The following is a 19,488-nucleotide window of genomic DNA, read 5'->3' on the forward strand; positions in this document are numbered from 1 at the left end:
GTAGTAGATGAGAGATATAGACAGATGGGATACATACTTCAAACATGTTTGTGATTCTTTTTGTGATAAAGCCATGCTGACTCTGGTCCCCGTCTTTGTACTGTCCCCTGAGCTGACTTGACACGGCCACTGCTCCATCCCACTCCAGCCAATCACTCACCAGACTTTCCGAGCAAGCCAATAACGTGACCGAAGCATTTGCCAACTCCATCGACTAGATCCGGAATTCTCATCACGAATAAGCCGGGACGGTGGCTCCACACCAGATGAGAGTCGGGATATCTGGAGGAGCCTCATATTCGACTCCCACCTACTCATCTCGAGCAGCGATCTACTATGTCTTTCTCAAGTCCCAAATTGAAAGATTATCACTGGAACATCTGTGTATCTCCGTCCCTTGGATAGTCTAGTGGTAAGATGAGAAACCTTGATAGTATCTCACAGGATCCTCCAGCCAAGACCGGGCGCCGGAGGGTCAAGACCGGGTGCCAGACTTGCAAGTATGTACATGGAGTTCCCCAGCACGATATGATGGACATGTGATGAACATTCCGATATATGGTCCTACATGCCACTAACCCAAAGAGAGCAGAAAGCGGCGAGTCAAGTGTGACGAGGGACGACCAGCGTGCCAACGATGCCTCTCAACTGGCCGCGTCTGCGACGGCTACGGCATCTGGGGCGGCGGCAACAACGCCTACGGAAACCCCGACAAGGCCATGTCTGCTTCTTCAACCTCTATGGTTCGCGTCAAGCCGACGCAGACCCTGCGGACGGTTGTCGTCATGTCGCAGAGGCGCTCCATCGCCGGTCAGCCCGCAAGTCTCGGCTATGAGTATTTTCGGAGATACACCACCACTAAGCTTCCCGGCCTGTTCGAATCCGGCTTCTGGGACTCTCTGGTTCTGCAGGCGAGTGAGCAGGAACCGGCTGTCCTGCATGCTGTCACGGCGTTGGGGGCCGCACATAAGAACGAAGAGCGCATCTCGTTGACCGAGTACAACGAGGCGATTCGGCATTTACGACAGAGCTTGAAGCGTTCTGACAAAGAGGCGCTTCGTGTGTGTCTCATCACGTGCATGCTGTTTGTCTGCATTGAGTTGCTCAGAGGGGGCTTCACAGCAGGACATGCGCATCTCAGCAGCGGTCTCCGCCTTCTCCGCGAGATTCAGAGGCGTGATGGGGTCATTGCCTCTGACGGCGACATTATCATACGATCACACGCAGAATCAATAGAAGACACTCTTGTCGAGGTCTTTTCGCGGCTCAACGTGCAGATTGCGCTGTTTGGCCACGTCTCTTCGTATCTGCTGTTTGTGGGCGAAAGTTCAGAGACGTTAAAGACATACGACATACCGCCATCTTTTCCATCCCTGAGAGAGGCGCGGCAGCATCTGGATACTCTGATCAATGGGTCGCATGTCCTCGGAGAGCAAGCCAGCCGTCTGGTTCTGGAACAGCAGCCCATCCCGGAACTGCTGTACGAGAACCAGCGACGTCTCGAGGCGGCGCTGATGAGCTGGCTTCGTGCCATGGACGCAAGTCGCGAGGCATTGGTCGCTGGAGCCGACGTTCGTACCAAGTTTGCCATACCGATGTTGCTCCTCTATCATACCATGACGAGGATCATGACAGCTACCTCGTTGCGCGGGACGGACGAGATGATATATGACCGCCACCTACCGGATTTCTCGCTGCTGCTCAAGCAGTCGCACGACCTGTGGGATATGATGCGTGCAGCCCTCAGGAGATTGTATGGGAAGCGAGGCGCTACCAAGCCGGACATCAACGTCACCGTCGACATGGGCTTCATCCCGCCGCTCTATTATGCACTGGCAAAGTGCCGTCAGCCGAATCTTCGGAGGATGGTTCTCGAGCTACTAAAGGATGTTCCGCACCGTGAAGGCGCCTGGGACGGGTTCACAGTGATCAATATGGGTTACTCGCTCATCGGAATCGAAGAAGAAGGCATATTTGACGGATGGAACATCGTGCCGAGTTGCAAGTTGCCAGAGCCGTCTGTGGCGGACGCTTTGCCCGTCGTCCCGGCGTCACAGAGACTGAACAATGTCAACGTAGCGCTGCCCGACTATACGAATGGAAAGGCAACCTTGTTTGGCAGGCAGTATAAGGGAGATGGCAAGTGGGAGTCGAAGATTGTGCAGTTTGATTCGGTGTTCAGGAAACTGAATCCGATCTCTTGGGAACGTCTCCAGAAAACATCCAGTCTCTCATGATTCTGGCTCACATCTGTGACGGGGGTTAAAGACGCTTGACGTGGGCAATCATCCTCCGACACCAGGGCGAGGAGAAACTGTTTCTTTCAGGTATCAATCCACGCTGATGAAAGAGAAGCTGGAGGGGGCACCAATAGCGCAGTGAGACATTGAACCCAGCCCCCGTCAACCCACGAATCTTGAGCGTCTAGACGAAATTAGGAGGCTCCTTTGACGATTCATAGGCACTGCCTCATGCAAAAAGATAGATATACTGTACTCAGTAATGGCAGATCCGGCATGAAGCACGTGGGCATTTCGCATATACCGCATCTTCTAGGCATCGACTGCATGTCTAAACCACCTCTTCAGCTTGATAGTTATACTATTCAGGTCCAGCAGTTCGGTGGGGGTCTTATGATTCAGCCTCCGCATCGTCTCGGCTTTGGTGGCGCAACATTAGTGAGGAGATGGCTAGATTAGGAGCGGAAGCTGTGACATAACAGATAAATGGTCTGCATGTGTACGGGCTTCTAGAAACAAGCAAATATGGCACTTCACACGTGGTGCAAAGACTACCTATGACGGCTCGGTTGTTCCGTGTCAGCACACTCATTGGCGTTTGGACATTGCCATTGGGTCGACTGTTATCGAGGCTTGAAAGGAGGCGAGTGAGTTTTGACTGACGTGAAGTAGTTCGCTTGTTAACGATAGCTCAGAGCAAATGGCCAATTCTCGAGTTCATAGCCTGTATGCTTCGACGAAGGAGCTGAAGCATGCTCGATATGGGTTGTTTACTGATAGTAATATGCCCGCAGATGTGATTTCTCAAAGTGGCACGATAGCAAGGGTTTGGCTGCCGTGTGCAGTATAAGGTGCTTGATTCGTACCAGCAAGATAGATATGCACAAACAATCTGATTATTGATTCCATACCCGATATTCCGTACTCTGAATAGTACGCAAACGACGCTCCACATAGCTTCGCTAGCGACAGGAATCTCTTATCAAGTACGAGCCGAACCCTTGCCAATCTGGACTCATGAGCCGCAGGGATGAACACCCGACGGCGCAAGGGACGGCAGCCTACGAGGGAGAGCAAGTTGTGTCGCCGCGGTTTTGTGTCTTTGCGAACCATTGAGCGACGACTTCGACGCTTGGCTCGTCGTCTAGTTTGAAGCCATTGAGCGTGGCGACACTGTGCGAGGGAGATGATTGCAAACCACCGTCTTTTCAAGATCAGTTGTGAGGAAGAGTAGCCTATTGAACCCCATTACGTGGGGGATGAGTGTTCTAATAAGTCTCCCAAGCGCCTCTCTCCCCGGTACGAACTCCAAGAGTCTGCAGATAACACCATCATCCACGAGAGAGATGGCCCTACAGTCGATACGATACTAGTGACAACAGCTATCATCCATGCCTCGTTGACCCCACAGAAGAAGCTTCAGAATGCGGGGGAGGAGAAGGCATCGAGAGAAGTGCCCCCGTCTAACCCCCCAAGCTCCCAAAGCCGGCCAACCCTCTCCCTCGCTACCTGAGCTGACGAGGCCCCCACGAACAGACCACCGACTTTCTCGCCATTGTCCAGGAGGCTTGCTCTTCCCCACAACTTGGGCTCGATAAGCCCAGAAAGATGGGAAGGATCCGGCATTCCAGCTCGCCAATTATTGCCATGTTATCCGCGGCCAGGCTATCGGTCAAGTCTCCACGCCTGGCTCTCGGTAGTACAAGCATCTCGCTGCCTCTCTTCCCCTCTATTCCTTCACCTCGCTCGCTTTCCCTTGTTGACGAGTGCGGTGTGGGGGAGGATATCTTCGTCTGTCATCCATCACTCAGCGACCCCCCACCGTAGCTTTCAGATCCTCAGCAGAGGCTGATTGACCTTCCTTGATATTGCGTACACAGGCATTAAAAAGGAACAAGGGACCATGCCATGCTTCCTGCTTCCGAATGCAACCCTGTGATAGCAGCTTTCCCTGGCACTAACCACGGCTCTTTGTCTGAATACCATCACATCGAAGTGGTGTGTGTGCCATCCCTACCTCTCCTGGCCTCTGAAGACGCCCATCCATTTGTCTTTGCTGGGAAAGAGACGGCATTCCGGAGCCATCCAACTGAGCATTGGTAGAATCTTTCGAAGCTACAGAGAAATAAAGACGGATCCCGGCCCCGAACAGATCCGATCCCGATCCCTCGCGAAGATCGTCACCATGGGCAAGCAGGAGTTCAACGAAAAGGACGAGGGGGGTCTGCAGTCCGTGTCTTCGTTCCGTGCCGGAGTGGCGGGCGGCGTGCTTGAGGACTACGCAGACCCGGATGTCCAGAATGAGGCCGAGAATACTCACAAGGGAGAGTTTGGCACGAAGCGTGATCTTGTAAGTCGATGGAGGCTAGCGAGCAAAAGAGAGCATTATTGTGACTGACGGAGTCTCTTGCCCATAGAAACCTCGCCAAGTGTCCATGATTGCCGTTGCCGGTACTATTGGTACCGGCCTCTTTCTAGGATCTGGTGCTGCTTTGGTGAATGGTGGCCCTGTGGGTTTCTTCCTTGGATATGCAATTGTTGGATGCCTGGTGGGCATGATGATGTACTGCCTAGGAGAGATGTGAGTTCCATCACGAACAACCTCTCTCACTGGAAAACTGCTAAAGAATGACTCTACAGGACCGTCTTCGCGCCAAACATTGGCGGCTTCATCGAAATGGGCAACAAGTACATCGCTCCCGAAGCAGGATTCGCCATGGGCATCAACTACATCCTCCAGACCGGCCTGGCCATCCCATCAGAGATCACCGCCGCGGCCGTCATGATCAGCTACTGGGATGACGCCTCATCTCACGTCTCAGCCTACATCGCGGCCTTTCTGGTCCTCAGCATCGGCATCAACCTCCTCGGCGTCAAGTACTTTGGCGAGGTCGAGTTCGTGTTTGCTTGCATCAAGGTGCTGATGCTTGTTGCCCTCATTCTGTTCGGATTGATTGCCGATGTCGGCGGTATCAATGGCGTGTACACCGGTGGCCGCTATTGGAGGGAGGAGCCGTTCAACGACACGTTTGCAAGCTTGTCGCCAGTATCGCTCGCTCGCTTCCTTGGATTCTGGAAGGTCCTCACGCAAGCTGCCTTTGCGTTTGGTGGTATCGAGGGTATCAGCGTGTTGGCCGGTGAGGCGCACAATCCCAGGAAGACGATGAGACGGGCTGTCCGAACCGTCTTTTACCGCATCGGTAAGTGGAAGAGAATCTGCTCCAGAAGGGGTACATTGGTATTGACCTACTTGTCTTGTAGTTGGACTGTACCTCCTTACTGTCTTGATGATCTCGCTCAATGTCAGCCAAAGCTCGAAAGATCTCATCGCCGCCGTCTCAAAGGGTGGCTCGACTGCTGCTTCATCGCCCTTTGTGGTCATCTGCCAGCAGACTGGTGTCAAGGTCCTCCCCAGCGTGATTAATGCTGTGGTCATGACGTCTGCACTCTCATCATGCAATGAAAACATCTTTGCTGTGGCCAGAACCTTGCTCGCTCTGTCTCGTCAAAGTAAGAAGGCCATTGTTCCTACAGTATGCAATCCTTCTGTGTCGGCGAAATACTGATTTCCTCCGCTCAGGATCTATGCCCAAGTGCTTTCTCAAGACGAGCCGCTTTGGCACGCCCTTTTACGGCGTTGTCGTCTCTTTCTGCTTCGGCCTGCTGGCTTTCCTCTCTGTTTCCAACGGTTCAGCCCAAGCCTTCATCTGGCTCTCTAACCTGTCGGGTAAGCTTACCTTGTCTAAAACGTTTCTCGGCGCTTTCACTGACAGTTCCGCCTTTAGCCCTGAGCAGCTTGATCGCTTGGATCTCCATCTGCATCTGCTTCGTCAGGTTCCATCGTGCCCTCCAGATCCAGAACATTGACAGAAAGAACCTCGATCTCCGGGGATGGTTCCAGCCATACATGGCGTGGGTCTGCATCTTTGCATTTACCATCATTCTATTCTTCAATGGCTTCCAGGCCTTTATCCACACATTCTCAGTGTCGAGCTTTTTTGCGTCCTATGTGACGCTGCCGGTGGTTGCCCTGTCTATATTTGGCTTTCGTTTCTACCTGTGGCGGACTGGAAAGCCGTATGGCTTCACGGATCTGGCTGAGGTGAATCTCGGCAATGGGCCGGCCAAGGCTCTTCGTGGTACCAAGTATGATCTTGGGTCTTAGATACAGTTGAAAAGGCTTGCGAGAACAGTGGAGGATGATGAATTAATGTAATACAAGTTGCTCAATGCTATATTATATGACCTTAACCAATCGTGAGTTGGTTGTCATCTCGGCTTCGAACAAGTCCTAAGCTGTGGACTATCTTCACTAGATGTTCATCCAGGTGGAATCTCAACAATCCTTCCATTGACCTCTACTAGGAGCATCACAAAGGTGCCTGCATGGATGTCATATGGGGGGCGGGGTTAATAATACGACGTTGCCAATCACTACTGGGATCTTCATGACACTGCTCTTTTCAGGCCTTAGCACGGAGTGAAATAGATATCGGGCCACAAGTCGGGTGTCACCTCCTTGTTCGCATCCGGCTCGGCATCCCCAAAGTCTGTCCAACTGCTGAGACTATTCCCGGTCACGATAAGAAATGCTACCTTTCCACAGCATGTGACTCAACTCTCACAGAAGTCTGAGCATAGAACTTCCCCCGCTTCCTCACGCGATACTCCGCGTTCCGATCATTTCACGGCGCTTGAGATGAATCGGGCAGTTCGTTATCGCCAGTGGAAGATGCGGATAGTTTTGGAGGACAAGAACTCCACCGTGTCCATGGAACATCCTCTCACCACCTGCAATCTGTCGCCATACGTTACTGTTGCTCTGCATAGACGCTAATAGCCGGTTTCTAGCTTATGTGACCACAAGTAAACGGACTCATGGTCATAGACGACTTGAAACCTTCGATATGAGATGACGATACAATCATACGAAGCTGATGAACGTCTCGTATTGTCACAGATCCAGATCTGAGATATCTTGATTGAGCCCCGCCAATCATGGGGAGCATTCATGTTCATCGCCTTTCGGAGACAAAGAGGGGGAGGAAAGCGTGCAACCAACGCGCTGCGGCAGGGTTGCAGCCATTTATCCAGGGGTACGCAATATAAGCCGGCATTCGACAAACTGGGCAATGCACCTCCCCCTCTTGGTCCGAGACATGCTCATCACAACCAATGGCAAAATGTCTCAAGGCACAGAATGCCGGTGCGGTACATGACGTCCGGAATGCATCTTTCAAAGAATTGTTGACCCGACGGCTGGTGAGTCCTTGTGATCAGACGCGGGCGATGTAACGCAGGAAAGTGAGAGAGACGGTTGCTGAGCAATCTGGGGAGTTGCGGGCGTTGGTGAGGGATAATGGAGATACATATGGAGTTGCGACGGCACCCTTCATGGGGTTGAATACTCTTCGTCTACTTCTTCTCTTCTGTTTGTTGCCCAAACAACAAGAGGCTGTGAGAACATGGCAAAGCTCAACGGAGCTGTCAGGGCAGCAAGCCTATTCTACGGACTGGCTGCCACCGCAAAAGTCCGGGCCGCCTCCTTTGACCCCTTGACATATGTCGACCTGCTCATCGGCAGCAGCAACGGCGGCAATGTCTTCCCCGGAGCCACTCTTCCGTACGGCATGGCCAAGGCCGTAGCCGATACCAACAGCGGCAGCAACCAAGGCGGCTTCACCCTGGACGGCTCGTCCGTCACCGGCTTCAGCGTCATGCACGACTCCGGCACTGGAGGCTCGCCGTCTTTGGGCAACTTCCCGCTGTTCCCGTATACGTCGTGTCCCGGCGGCGAGGTGGACGGGTGCTCGTTCCCGAAGAATGATCGTGTCAAGTTCGGCGCGTTCTCTAACGAGAGCGTCGTTGCGAAGCCGGGATACTTTGGCATAACGCTCAACAGCGGGCCCAAGGTCGAGATGACAACTTCGCAACATGCGGCGCTGTTCAAGTTCACATTCCCTGACGCAAGCCCTAATGACAAGCCGCTTATCCTGCAGGATCTGACGGATCTGTCAAATTCGCGGCAGGACAACGGCACCGTGAGTGTTGACGGAGAGACTGGCCGCTTTACGGGCAATGCTGTGTTCGTTCCCAGCTTCGGCACTGGCACGTATAAGCTGTACTTTTGCACCGACTTCTCAGGCGCTGACATCTATGACAATGGCATCTTTGTCAACTCACGCGCCAGTGCCGATGTCAAGGATTTGACCATCTCACGATCTATCAATGGCTACCCCTTGCCAGGTGGCGCCTTCATCCGCTTTGCCAGCGCGGAAAACCCCATCTATGCTCGGACGGGCGTCAGCTTCATCAGCAGTGCCCAGGCATGCTCCAACGCGGAGAAGGAGATTGCGGAGTGGGATGTCGACAAGTACGCGAGTGACGCCGCCGATATCTGGCGAGAGAAGCTGTCCCCGATTACCATTGAAGCAGGTGAAGGCGTCAGCGACGACTATATCAAGTCGTTTTACTCGGGCATCTACCGCACCATGGTCAATCCCCAGAACTACACGGGCGAGAATCCTCTCTGGGATGACGGCGAGCCGTACTATGATTCGTTTTACTGTATCTGGGACTTGTTCCGGTCACAGATGCCGTTCCTGACTATCCTAGATCCGACGACTCTTACAGAGCAGATTCGGTCGCTGATATCGATCTACGAGAATGTCGGCTGGCTGCCTGATTGCCGTATGAGTCTCTGTCCGGGATACACGCAGGGAGGGTCGAACGCAGACAATGTGTTGGCAGATGCCTACCTCAAGGGCCTCAAAGACGGCATCGACTGGGAGAAGGGCTACGAGGCGGTCGTCAAAGACGCTGAAGTCGAGCCCTATGCATGGTCCACAGCCGGCAGGGGAGGCATTGACTCGTGGAAGAAGCTAGGCTATGTCCCCGTCCAAGATTTTGACTACAAGGGCTTCGGAACCATGACCCGCAGTATCAGTCGGACGCTTGAGTATAGCTACAATGACTTTGCCATTTCCCAGATTGCGGGAGGATTGGGCAAGAAAGATGATCAGGAGAAATATATTGAATCCAGCGGCAATTGGCGGAATCTGTTCAAGGCTGACCAGACTTCCTTTTTCTCGAACGGCACCGATACCGGGTTCAAGGGGTTCTTCCAAGCCAAGTTTCTGAATGAGACGTGGTTCACGCAGGATCCTTTGATGTGCAGCAATCTGGATTCCCAGAGCATCTGCTCGCTGCAGAACTCTGGCGCTGAGACATTCGAGAGCAGCACCTGGGAATATGGCTTGTGAGTTCACGCACACTCCCCTGATTCTTACGTCTGAACCGTCATACTGACTCAGTTCCTTTACAGCTTTGTTCCGCACGACCAAGCTAGCCTGCTCGACCTCTATGGCGGCCCTGATTCTTTTGTCGACCGTCTCTCATACATGCACGATCAACAGATTACATAGTAAGTGTTTCATCAGGGGCCTTTCTTTGACATGCAACTACTAACCATATCCCAGTATTGGCAACGAACCAAGTTTCCTCACCGTGTTCCAGTACCATTACGCCGGCCGACCGGCCTTGTCCGCCGAGCGCAGCCACTTCTACATCCCCAAGTACTTCGCCCCTACACCGGACGGCCTACCAGGCAACGACGACAGCGGCGCCATGGGCAGCTTCGTCGCCTTTTCCATGATGGGCCTGTTTCCCAATCCAGGGCAAGACGTCTATCTCATCATCCCGCCCTTTTTCGAGAGCGTCAGCATCAAGAGTCCCGTCACGGGCAAGACGGCGACCATTCGCAATGTCAATTTTGATCCTACTTACAAGAACGTGTATATCCAGAACGCTACTTTGGATGGCGAGCCTTACACCAAGAACTGGATCGATCATAGCTTTTTCACGGAAGGAAAGGAGCTTGTGCTGACGCTGGGTGAGACGGAGAGTTCATGGGGTACGAAGGTGGAGGATCTGCCGCCGAGTTTGAGTCCTTATAATAGTAGCAGCGAGGCTCATGCGGCTGCTCCGGCGAAGAGGTCTTATGTGCCGCGGTTTGACGGTGGAATTTTGGGGATGATGTTTAGTTGAGATGGTTGGATAGTGTAGCAACGAATATTATTACTCGATACGCAGTGCCACCTGAGATCAGAGATTGCGATTGCAAGGCGCGACTAGAGCTCATACACCATTTCAACCGATGCCAGACAGGAGACATATAGACAAAAGTCAACCAAGCGCTGTTGGCAATATTTTCCTTTCCCAGAATTGGAAATGCATATATCATGACCATTTACACAGTGAGTATATCCTCCAAAGCACTTTTTACGCCTCACAAAAGAATCCGTACGCCAAACCAACCGCAAAGTCCCGCTTTGAAGCCCATCACCAACAAGAAGTTTTTTTTTTTTACCAAACAAACATTTCCTCAAACAGTTCAACATCAATGTGAACCTTCCTCGTCTGCGTAATGACAGCCTGCCTCGTCGTATCGGCAATCTCGGCCGGACCGCACACAAAGACGGCCGTCTTGCCCTGCGACTGAGTGACAAAGTCATCCACCGCGGTGTGGATGTCAGGCCGCATCTTCTTGAATCGGGGATCGTGTATGCTGTTTCCTGCTTCTTCCGTCTTGGGCGTGGAGCTGGCTGAGCTTTCGGACGTGATGTAAAACTCCATGTTCAGCTTCGATGCTCCTTCAATGGCGCGAAGGTCGTTGGCGAGAACATCCCGGACGAAGCCCTCGTGTCGAACGACCCAGACAAGACGGACGTTGGGGGGAGGTGACTGGGACTGCTTCTGGTCCTCGAAGAACATGCGGAGATAGGGAAGCACGGTGGTGATTCCGCTACCACCAGCAATGAACAGAACGTCGTCGAAGTGGTCGAGACGAGCAGGCGTGCCATATGGACCTTCGAGCAGGACTCGCACGCGAAGAGGGCCGGACTCGCTCTTGCTGACGAGCTTGTCTCGCAGTCTTCGGGTCATTCCATCGCGGGGACGGATCATAAAGGTCATGTAGCTGTCACCGGACCCGGACTCGGACGCCAACTCTGTCACATGTGGAGACTGAGTGCCCGTCTTCTTCTCGGTAGGCTGGTCGCTGCTGCTGCCGTAAACAGAAACATCCTCGACCTGCTTGGACCGTCCGGCCAGGGTGAAGGGGTGAGACTCCCAGAAGCGCATGCCGGGGAAGTAGACGAAGTAGTAAGTTCCGGGCGTCTGGCGGCTGCAGTTGATGGAAGGCTTGACCTGAAGACGAATCATGCCAGTCTCTTCGCTGTAGCTGGCCAGTGCGAGAGAGCCTTTGCCGAGGAGCGTCTTGTAGTTTATGGCGAGGACTCGCAGAATGCGGAGAAAGTGGTCGCCGGCCCAGAGACCAACACATGCCCACACCCAGACGAGGTACATACCCTTGAACTGGCCTTTGACGTGTCTGATGTAGATGTAAGTAGACGTAGATAGATACCTGATGGATCAAGACAGACTGCTTACTGGTACAGGCAAGCAAGGAAGACGGCCGTCAAAGCGACGTGAGTAGCCTTGAAGAACTCGTAGACTCGGTTGCGTATAGGAGCAAAAGCAAACAGCGCTGAGAGGCCCAATGCGGTGAGCATCTGTGTCTGTGTAAGCGTGCTGCAAGAAAAGGTCTAGTCATAAGGTGATGGCTTACAGTGATGCCGTAGCGGAATACCAAGTCTTCTTTCAGCTCTTCGCGGTAGCCCTCCCATCCTTGTTCTTTTTTCACCATATCAGCACTGGCGACTATTTGATATTGTCTAAAAGGGTGCCCTTACCATTGACGTAATAGGCCGAAAACACAACGCCGTGGATGATACCCTCTACGACCAGGGTCATGGCGAGCCAGCGGTGGAAGAGGCTGAAAGTCCTGTAGCTCCATCCAGTGGCGTAGATGAGGATGTTGGCTCTTCCACTGAAGAGGAAAATGAACGGGAGCTCGGCCGTCATGAAGATACCAAGTCGATCGGCGAGGATCCGGCAGACCTGTCCCGGGATTGTTTTGTAGCTATTATAGAGCGTTAGAACAAGTATCATCAGACAGAAAGATGGTCAACGCCTACTAAATGTTGTTGTGAAAGACAGGGTAGTGGAATGCCAACATAAAGATCTGGATAATGACGTAGCCAGCAATGACCAGGGACTGCAGACGGAGAGGAATCGTGAACCATCCCAAGGGCTGGTGATGGTGATATGAGAACGTAGGAGCCATCATGAGGTTGCGGTGGAACCAGCCCTTTACTTTGGCTCCCGCATCGGTCTTTCGCACGGGTTGACTGGAACGCTTCACCGGGAGAAGTGCATAAAGGTGGCTGATTGTGGCCAGACCCAGCACTAATCCCCAGTAGCCGTACGGAATCCATCTATAAAAGAACGCTCGTCAGACAAGAGAGACCTAGAGAAGAGAAGGTGTTTGATGATGAGGCCAACCAACCGGAGCTTTTGGTGGTATACAATGTTGGTGTAGTACGTGTTGACACTCCGATGAGCAATGTTCCAGTTGGCATCCGAGGGCCTCGACACAACGTCCACCACCGTCTTCTGCGTCTGCTCGACGGTAGGAAGACTGTCAATGTACTCCTGCGTGACATTGGCGACTGTGCTCTCATATGCCTCGAGGTTGACCAGCTTAGAGGACTTCTTGCACGTGGCAGCCCACCAGTTGATGCCCGGCACGAGGTCCTGTTCCTCGCAGTGCTCCCACAAACACAAGTACGTCGAAGTAATCCTCAGGGGATGCGTGCAGAGCGTCTGCTCCGTCACGTTATCGGAGGCGAACTTGGTCTTGGCGAAGGTGTAGTAACAAGAGGCTCCGCAGACCTCGTGGCCCAGGGGCTTGGCCGCATTGGCACAAGCAACAAGAAGGAGGCATACGAGGTAGGAGAGCCGTGACAACATCTTGCTATCTTGGGCCTCTTTGGGAGCAGCTTACGGTGTGCTTTGGAGAGTAGCTGACATGCCGAATGAGCAGAGCGAGAACCCGGAGAGTTTGATGATATATATGCCCGACCCGAAAAGTTCGAGGCCTTCCATGCCATGGTTCAGCAAAAAAACAAGGTGTATCCACAACGGCCTGCTCATGGCAAAAGAGTTAATCGGCCGTCATCCGAGGATGGCGATAGCGTGGCCGTGGTTCCTGTTCCTTCTCTTCCATCTCTCCACAAAGAAATCATATATCAGAGCGCCCAGCCAGTCGGCCTGCTGCGGAAGACTGTCCCTTCTCGTGGGAAACCAGTCCACATTTTCGGGCGAACTAACCGTCTTGTCACGACTCAAACGTCACAGAGTCCAGTCGGGAGAGACATCGGAGTCGGCATTCGGGACAACGTTGTTCTAGGGCTGGGCTGGAGATGGTAGGGGTTTGTTCTAGCTTCAGATCTCTCAACAGCCGAAAGGGAAACATTTGTGGGAATTGTCAGATATGTATTGCCCTTGACAGCTTCCCAATCATGCGTGAAACGGGGCTGCGGAGCCTGGCGGTTCCCAGTTCTGGATGTGGAGAGGGGGGGAGGGGAGGGATCATGGATGCTTCATGTAATGCTGATGAGCCTAGGCAGGCATGAGGTGGTACTATGTGTCCAGTGTACCGTACGAGAAAGCCAATCGACACACCTCCCCAACCTGACTTAAGGGGAGTGTTACGATATTCATCAAGAACCGATAGAGACAAATTTAAGAGTGGTAGAGTGCAATGTAACGGTGATCTGTGCTGAGAGTAATATGCAAAAGCCCAAGGGGTCGAGGCAGGCCATCAGTCGTTTCCTCTCACGCACAAGCACCAATTCTTGGGACTCGAACGGCTCACGAACTGTACCAACACCGGGAGACGGCCGAGTTCGCCAGTCTGCTATCACGACCTAAGGTAAACTAAGTGGGTAGAACTGCAGACAAAGCCAGGGATGGTGGAGTGACGATGCCTGCTTGGAGATTAGATGGATTGATAAGATGATCAGATAAAAATTTTCGCAAGCCACCGCCCGTCACCAAAAGTACTTTGTTCTATGAGGGCTCCTGTTTTCGCTCCAGTTAGCTCCCCTGATTGGCCTGCCGGGTCTTGGATCGGGGTATATTTTTAACGTGAGAGGGTAGGGGAGGTGGAAAAGGTTCATGTTTCCGTGGTGGGCGAATCCACAGAGAGCCACAAAAAACCTCGAGCTTTGCTGCCCTCTCGATTAGCACGCCATTTATAATCATTCGACCCAACAAAGATGCATTTTGTTTGTCCATTTGGGGCCGCTGCAAGGAGATGGAAATGTTTCTATTGAGCCGAAGGCCGTGTCTCTGGCTGCGGGCTTTGCTGGGGGACGAGATTGCCCAGGAACGAGAGGGGAGATGGAGGCGGTTCTTGACGAGGAGGGACAGACAGACACATCTGCAGACAGCATCACTTCGTGTGATGTATTCCATATTGCAATTCCAAGGGCAAATTGACGGGCTGCCAATCCAATCTCTGAGAGTAACATTAGCCTAGAAGTTCAAGGATGGTCAACCTTCGTTGGATCAGCATCAAAGTGCCGGTTCAATGTCGGCGGCAGGCCTCGACGATGCTTTACATCCTTGCCACGATGCTACGCTCAAACGACCATCGTGAAGCTTATTTCGGCCCGGCAAAATGCCAGGCGCAAAGTCTTTCCTGACGAGCAGCCGGGGGGCTACAACGCGGCGGCAGTTTAGCCATCCATTCACATTTCTGCCCTTTGAATTAAGGTAGGCTGATAAATGCCACGCATGGGGGTGGTGGGCGTCCAAATGCCGCAGATCGATAAGACTCCCCTGGTGGAGGGTGTCATTGGGGTGGTTGCTGCTCGGCCATTCGGTGATACCGCCAGTTGTCATGATGGTCTACTCTGCTTTTGGCTATCTTTCTGGCATTGATTCTGCGCGAGACATTGGCGACAGCATCTCGTATCTACTTCGTATCGTTGGCGGAGTTTGACGCTGGTATCTGTCCAAAGATAGTACTGCTGCTCTTTCTTGATAGAGCAATGCTCGACCATGACTCTCGGCGCGGAAACATGGATCTAGCCGACCAAGATCTCCATCCTTGCACTCTCGTCCAAGTAGCATAGGCCCCATTGCAAGATAATGCGACGCTGCTATATAAAGCAGCAGCTTACTTACGATTTCAACAGAAGCTTCCCACTCGAGGGACTGCTTACTCCGTCTGATGAATCATGCTGGCTGCCTATTATGGACGCTGATGCTGCTGTACCTGGCAGTCAAAATGAATGCGACCCCCGGCGAGAGAATAAGCATCGCATGCAGCTCATCTCATGGTATCCGGGGTTTTAGGTGACACGACAGAATACTCCGTAAATGTCTGGCTGTATATTGCAGCAACTGGCTTGACACGACCTGGCGTTCCATTCCATCCAAGATGAGATGAACGTCTGGCGCCATACATCCGCTCCGTCACCATGTACATCGCTTGACTGAAAAGAAGGAGAACAGAAACGAAAGACACAAATCATCCCGACTCTCGCCTCACAGATCAACCTTGACGGCAATGACGTTCGAAGCCTGATAACCCGTCACAAACAGCCACGCCCGGCGTCTGCCTCCCTCTTCTTTTGGGTCAATGGCCACCAAAACGGAAGCACTCGAAGTTCGGAGTCTCCGCCCGTCGTCCTGAAACAGGAGACTGACATCCCAATTCTTCCCACTGCCGGCTACAGTACCATCTTGTTCACCTCTGCCGTCCCTTTCTTTTTTGCCGGACCTGGGAGTGGCCTTCCACACCATGACGGGGTCTAGAACGGACTCTTTGCCCTTGTTCTCAAAGAAATCGATCCCTCTCGTCGGTCCAGTGGAAACAAATCCGCTTGCGTCAAACGTACCGTTCGCATACGGATCCCGAAAGTAGCTCGGATTGTCAATGGGCGAATCAAACTCGACAACCTCCTTCACCCGGATGACCTTCTCGTCACTCTCCTTCTTCCCCCGGATTTCGCCCACGTGCAACAGCCCGTCGACGCACCCCGTCACCAATATCTCGTCCTGGCCGCCTCTGCCGTGGCCCAGCCCGTTGAGGTTATGCAGCTTCTCCAGTGCAATCGACGCATGGACGCCTGCGCTGTCACCACCACCTCCATCCGGAGCCAACCCCAGGTTTTCCAGCCTGATGTGGACGACATTTGTCCATTTGGCCGCAGGCACCACGTCCTCGATGGCCCTTAGCAAGCCCTCCGTGTAAAAGTGGTCATTCGTTACGAAAAAGGACGTTGGCGACTCGGCAACGATGTCGTTCGGCGTCACCATGAGGGGATGCCATATTGTGCGGATGTGTCGTGCCGTCTTGGAGCCAATGACATGGTGAAAGAGTTCTACAACTGAGTGCGACTTGGGGGCGTTTGCGTCGCCGTTCTCACCATAGTGCTCCGGGTTGGGCTTGTGGTTGACGGCAAAGATGTAAACTGCCTCGCCTTGTGGCTTTTCGGGATCATCAATAACGTCGATGCCATGCGTCACAAAGGGGCCGCTGAAACCTTCCAGTTCTAGGACCTTTGCTTCGAACGTCTACCTCAGAGCGTCAACACATCGAGCGCATGATTATAGAGCATGCCCACCGCTCTTTCGCGTCCAGCAACAGCATTCTTACCTTGGGATCAATAACTTCAAGCTTTCCTTTCATCCTCTCCGTCGATGGGTTGAAGAAGTGTTCAATTGGGGGAAACCATTTGCGGCGACTGGCGACATCATCTTCGCAGGCAGTGAAGAGGAGGCCGCTTGGTTCATGGAGATGCAAATCCTCGCAGTTTATCGTGCCATTGACCACCACAAACTCTCCAGGAGCCAATTCAGTGCTCCCAGGCTCTCGAAATACGCCAGCGACCCGGATGAACCGTTGCACGTAGGCATTGTACACATAGCCGAGTAACACGGCCAGCAGTACTATCGCAATCGACAGCCGGCCAGCCATGGTGACGCTCAGTTGAACACAATCCTGGATGAGGGGCAATTGCAATCTTCACAAGACAGATTTCAGACCTCAAGACTGCCGCGACGCTCACAACGAGATAACACTGGATAAGATTATGGTCTCTACTAAGATTCAACTCTGGTGTTTCGTCATTTGGCTTGAGGGGATCGAGGAATGCGGGGACCGAGGTTCGGCTATCCATGGATGGGGGAGCGGGCTTGAACTTGCAGCTTTGAGCCTAGGCTTCGGAGGCATCTCAATGCCCGCCATGGTTCCACAAGTTGAGGGGATGAATGATCAGCATCCCCAGTTTGAATGAGACGTTGAATGAGAGCAAGAGAAGGAGAGCAAACACATATAAGAACTTGCATGACAGACGCGGAGATTGACTCGTTATAAGACGTGGAACTTTCCGGCCAGGGTGATAATGGAGACTATACGAAGTATTACACAATCGACGCATCATATCCGCAGCGATGAGATGAACCCGTAGGGTCGAAGTTTGACACAGCTCTTTCATTCTCTTCTTGCTGCATAGTTCATCCACCACTCGTCGATGCTCACTTCATGTTCTGCAGCAAGTACTTGAAGCCTGCGTATGCCTCCTCGCCGCTGGGCAAGATCTGGTCCGCCGGGAGGACAAAGCCGTATCGGCCCGTGTCTCTGAGCTCGGATGTGAAAGTGTAATCCGCCTTGATAACATCGTTCACATAATCTACACTGGAGCCAGTGGCTTGATAGATGGTCGAGCAGATGGGGCCGTATTCAAACGAGGTGCCGTGGACCGCACGAATAGCAGCAACGGCGCCCTTGGCCAGTGATTGCAGATCGTTGTTGTTGGGCGCGACGGCCGTGCAAGAGTATCCATAGGCTACAAGCATGCCATGGTCAGTATAATTCTGCAAGTCATTGCCATAGAAGTGACACTGGAAAGACTCACGCGTCATGAAAAGTTGAGAGTAGGAGTGGTAGTCAATGTAGAGCTTGAGACCCTGAGCCGTCTTGATCTTCTGGATGTAGGCAGAGAGGGCCTTGAACTCAACCGAATCGCCAGCAGCGGCACCTTTGTAGTCTTCGGCACAAGGATTGGTAGAGGCGCCCCCAGGAACATTCCACTGGTAGGCCCAGTTCCGGTTGATGTCGCGACCGACGCACGAGCTGCCAGAGTTGGACTGGCGGTTCTTTCGCCATAAGCGATCGGTGCTTTGGGTATATAGGAATCCTGAAGTCCAGTCAGTGGTGCAACTTCATACCACGAAGGAGGTCAGCAGTCTCTTACCATCTACGTTCACGACCGGGAAGAAGTAAAAGTCGTATTTATCCAGGAAGCCCTTAGTGGTGGCATCAGTGCTCGTGAGCAGCGTGTAGGCGAAGTACTCGACAACCAATGTTGTGATCCATTCTCTGGCGTGAACCGTTCCGTGCAGGATGACGGCAGGCTTCACGCCTTTACCAGAGCTGCCCCAGAAGTGAATGCCGGTAATGGGGTTTCCGTTCAGCGAGTTGCCGGAGGTGACAATCTCGGAGGTGTTGGGGAACTGCGCAGAGAGATCTCGGAGCCATTGCAGATGGTCCGCATAGGCGTGGTACGCATTGAACCACGTGCTGTTGACAGCATTGATAGCATAAGTCGGATAAGATGATTCAGCTTCGATCGAGAGGCCAAGATCTTCGTGCATGACAACGGGCTTCAGATCTTGCGTCTCCTTCTGGAAGGCCTCGAGCTGGTCGGGCTGGACTACTATGTCTGCAAAGGACCCTGCCTTCTTGGCGGCCTTCCAGGTCTGGAGGTTCAGCCTGTCCACGACGTCGTTGATGCGGCCGATGTTGCTCTCCTCGACAGACACTCGGAAGACCTTGTATCCATTGTAGGAAACTCGGGGAAGCTGAACAGTGGCAGCTGATGCCGATGCAAGAAAGGCCGATAGCAGAGCGAGGTACTTCATGATGAACGATGCTAACGATGCTGGCGAGGTTTTGGTTTGTGTTCCAGTAGCACTTTGCTGCTAGCGGGAGACCGGATTCCTGACATATAAGTAGAATGTTGATGTCGCAGATTATATAGTCGATCGTTCTCCCTCATCAATGTGGACTGCAATGGACATTCTTGGTATCGCATGCCAATGGGACTTGCATCTTTGCTACGAGTAGAAGGTGGTAGCCGAGAAGAAGGCATCTAAGTGGCCCTCAGATCAAAGATGGTCGTTCCCCGCCAATGATACGGCACCTTAGACGAAGGCAGTGCAACACTAGGAAGCCGAAGAGCAGCAAACAAGCCAAGATACGACCGGGCTTTTTGACTTTGAAGCCTTTTCAAGGTCGAATGCCGTCGACGATCAATATGCCGCCCCCAAA

The 19,488-nt window shown here is 52.9% G+C and overlaps 6 protein-coding genes across 6 annotated transcripts; 3 read left to right on the forward strand and 3 right to left on the reverse strand.

Annotated features, from left to right (window-relative positions):
* Positions 1-417: 417 nt before the first annotated feature.
* Positions 418-2,237, forward strand: BBK36DRAFT_1129295 (hypothetical protein; the record flags this gene model as incomplete). Its single annotated transcript, XM_024891726.1, has 2 exons — positions 418-500; positions 593-2,237. 2 exons carry the CDS (start codon positions 418-420, stop codon positions 2,235-2,237), a joined length of 1,728 nt encoding a protein of 575 aa, XP_024745639.1.
* Positions 2,238-4,425: 2,188 nt separating this feature from the next.
* BBK36DRAFT_23531 (hypothetical protein) lies at positions 4,426-6,405 on the forward strand (the record flags this gene model as incomplete). The annotated part of the gene is made up of 6 exons (XM_024897964.1): positions 4,426-4,590; positions 4,658-4,821; positions 4,881-5,440; positions 5,502-5,750; positions 5,821-5,967; positions 6,014-6,405. The coding sequence occupies 6 exons, from the start codon at positions 4,426-4,428 to the stop codon at positions 6,403-6,405; spliced, it is 1,677 nt and encodes a 558-aa protein (XP_024745640.1).
* A 1,300-nt stretch (positions 6,406-7,705) lies between these two features.
* On the forward strand, positions 7,706-10,286 carry BBK36DRAFT_1163003 (glycoside hydrolase family 92 protein; the record flags this gene model as incomplete). Its single annotated transcript, XM_024894490.1, has 3 exons — positions 7,706-9,498; positions 9,565-9,663; positions 9,719-10,286. 3 exons carry the CDS (start codon positions 7,706-7,708, stop codon positions 10,284-10,286), a joined length of 2,460 nt encoding a protein of 819 aa, XP_024745641.1.
* Positions 10,287-10,604: 318 nt separating this feature from the next.
* On the reverse strand, positions 10,605-13,112 carry BBK36DRAFT_1172522 (hypothetical protein; the record flags this gene model as incomplete). Its single annotated transcript, XM_024895741.1, has 6 exons — positions 10,605-11,631; positions 11,691-11,812; positions 11,869-11,933; positions 11,993-12,222; positions 12,278-12,577; positions 12,649-13,112. 6 exons carry the CDS (start codon positions 13,110-13,112, stop codon positions 10,605-10,607), a joined length of 2,208 nt encoding a protein of 735 aa, XP_024745642.1.
* Positions 13,113-15,698: 2,586 nt separating this feature from the next.
* On the reverse strand, positions 15,699-17,133 carry BBK36DRAFT_1184939 (hypothetical protein; the record flags this gene model as incomplete). Its single annotated transcript, XM_024896418.1, has 2 exons — positions 15,699-16,730; positions 16,813-17,133. The coding sequence occupies 2 exons, from the start codon at positions 17,131-17,133 to the stop codon at positions 15,699-15,701; spliced, it is 1,353 nt and encodes a 450-aa protein (XP_024745643.1).
* Positions 17,134-17,693: 560 nt separating this feature from the next.
* BBK36DRAFT_68422 (hypothetical protein) lies at positions 17,694-19,079 on the reverse strand (the record flags this gene model as incomplete). Its single annotated transcript, XM_024898512.1, has 3 exons — positions 17,694-18,004; positions 18,074-18,355; positions 18,413-19,079. The coding sequence occupies 3 exons, from the start codon at positions 19,077-19,079 to the stop codon at positions 17,694-17,696; spliced, it is 1,260 nt and encodes a 419-aa protein (XP_024745644.1).
* Positions 19,080-19,488: the final 409 nt, after the last annotated feature.

Source organism: Trichoderma citrinoviride (assembly GCF_003025115.1).
Source record: "Trichoderma citrinoviride strain TUCIM 6016 unplaced genomic scaffold BBK36scaffold_17, whole genome shotgun sequence".
Lineage (NCBI taxonomy): Eukaryota > Fungi > Ascomycota > Sordariomycetes > Hypocreales > Hypocreaceae > Trichoderma > Trichoderma citrinoviride.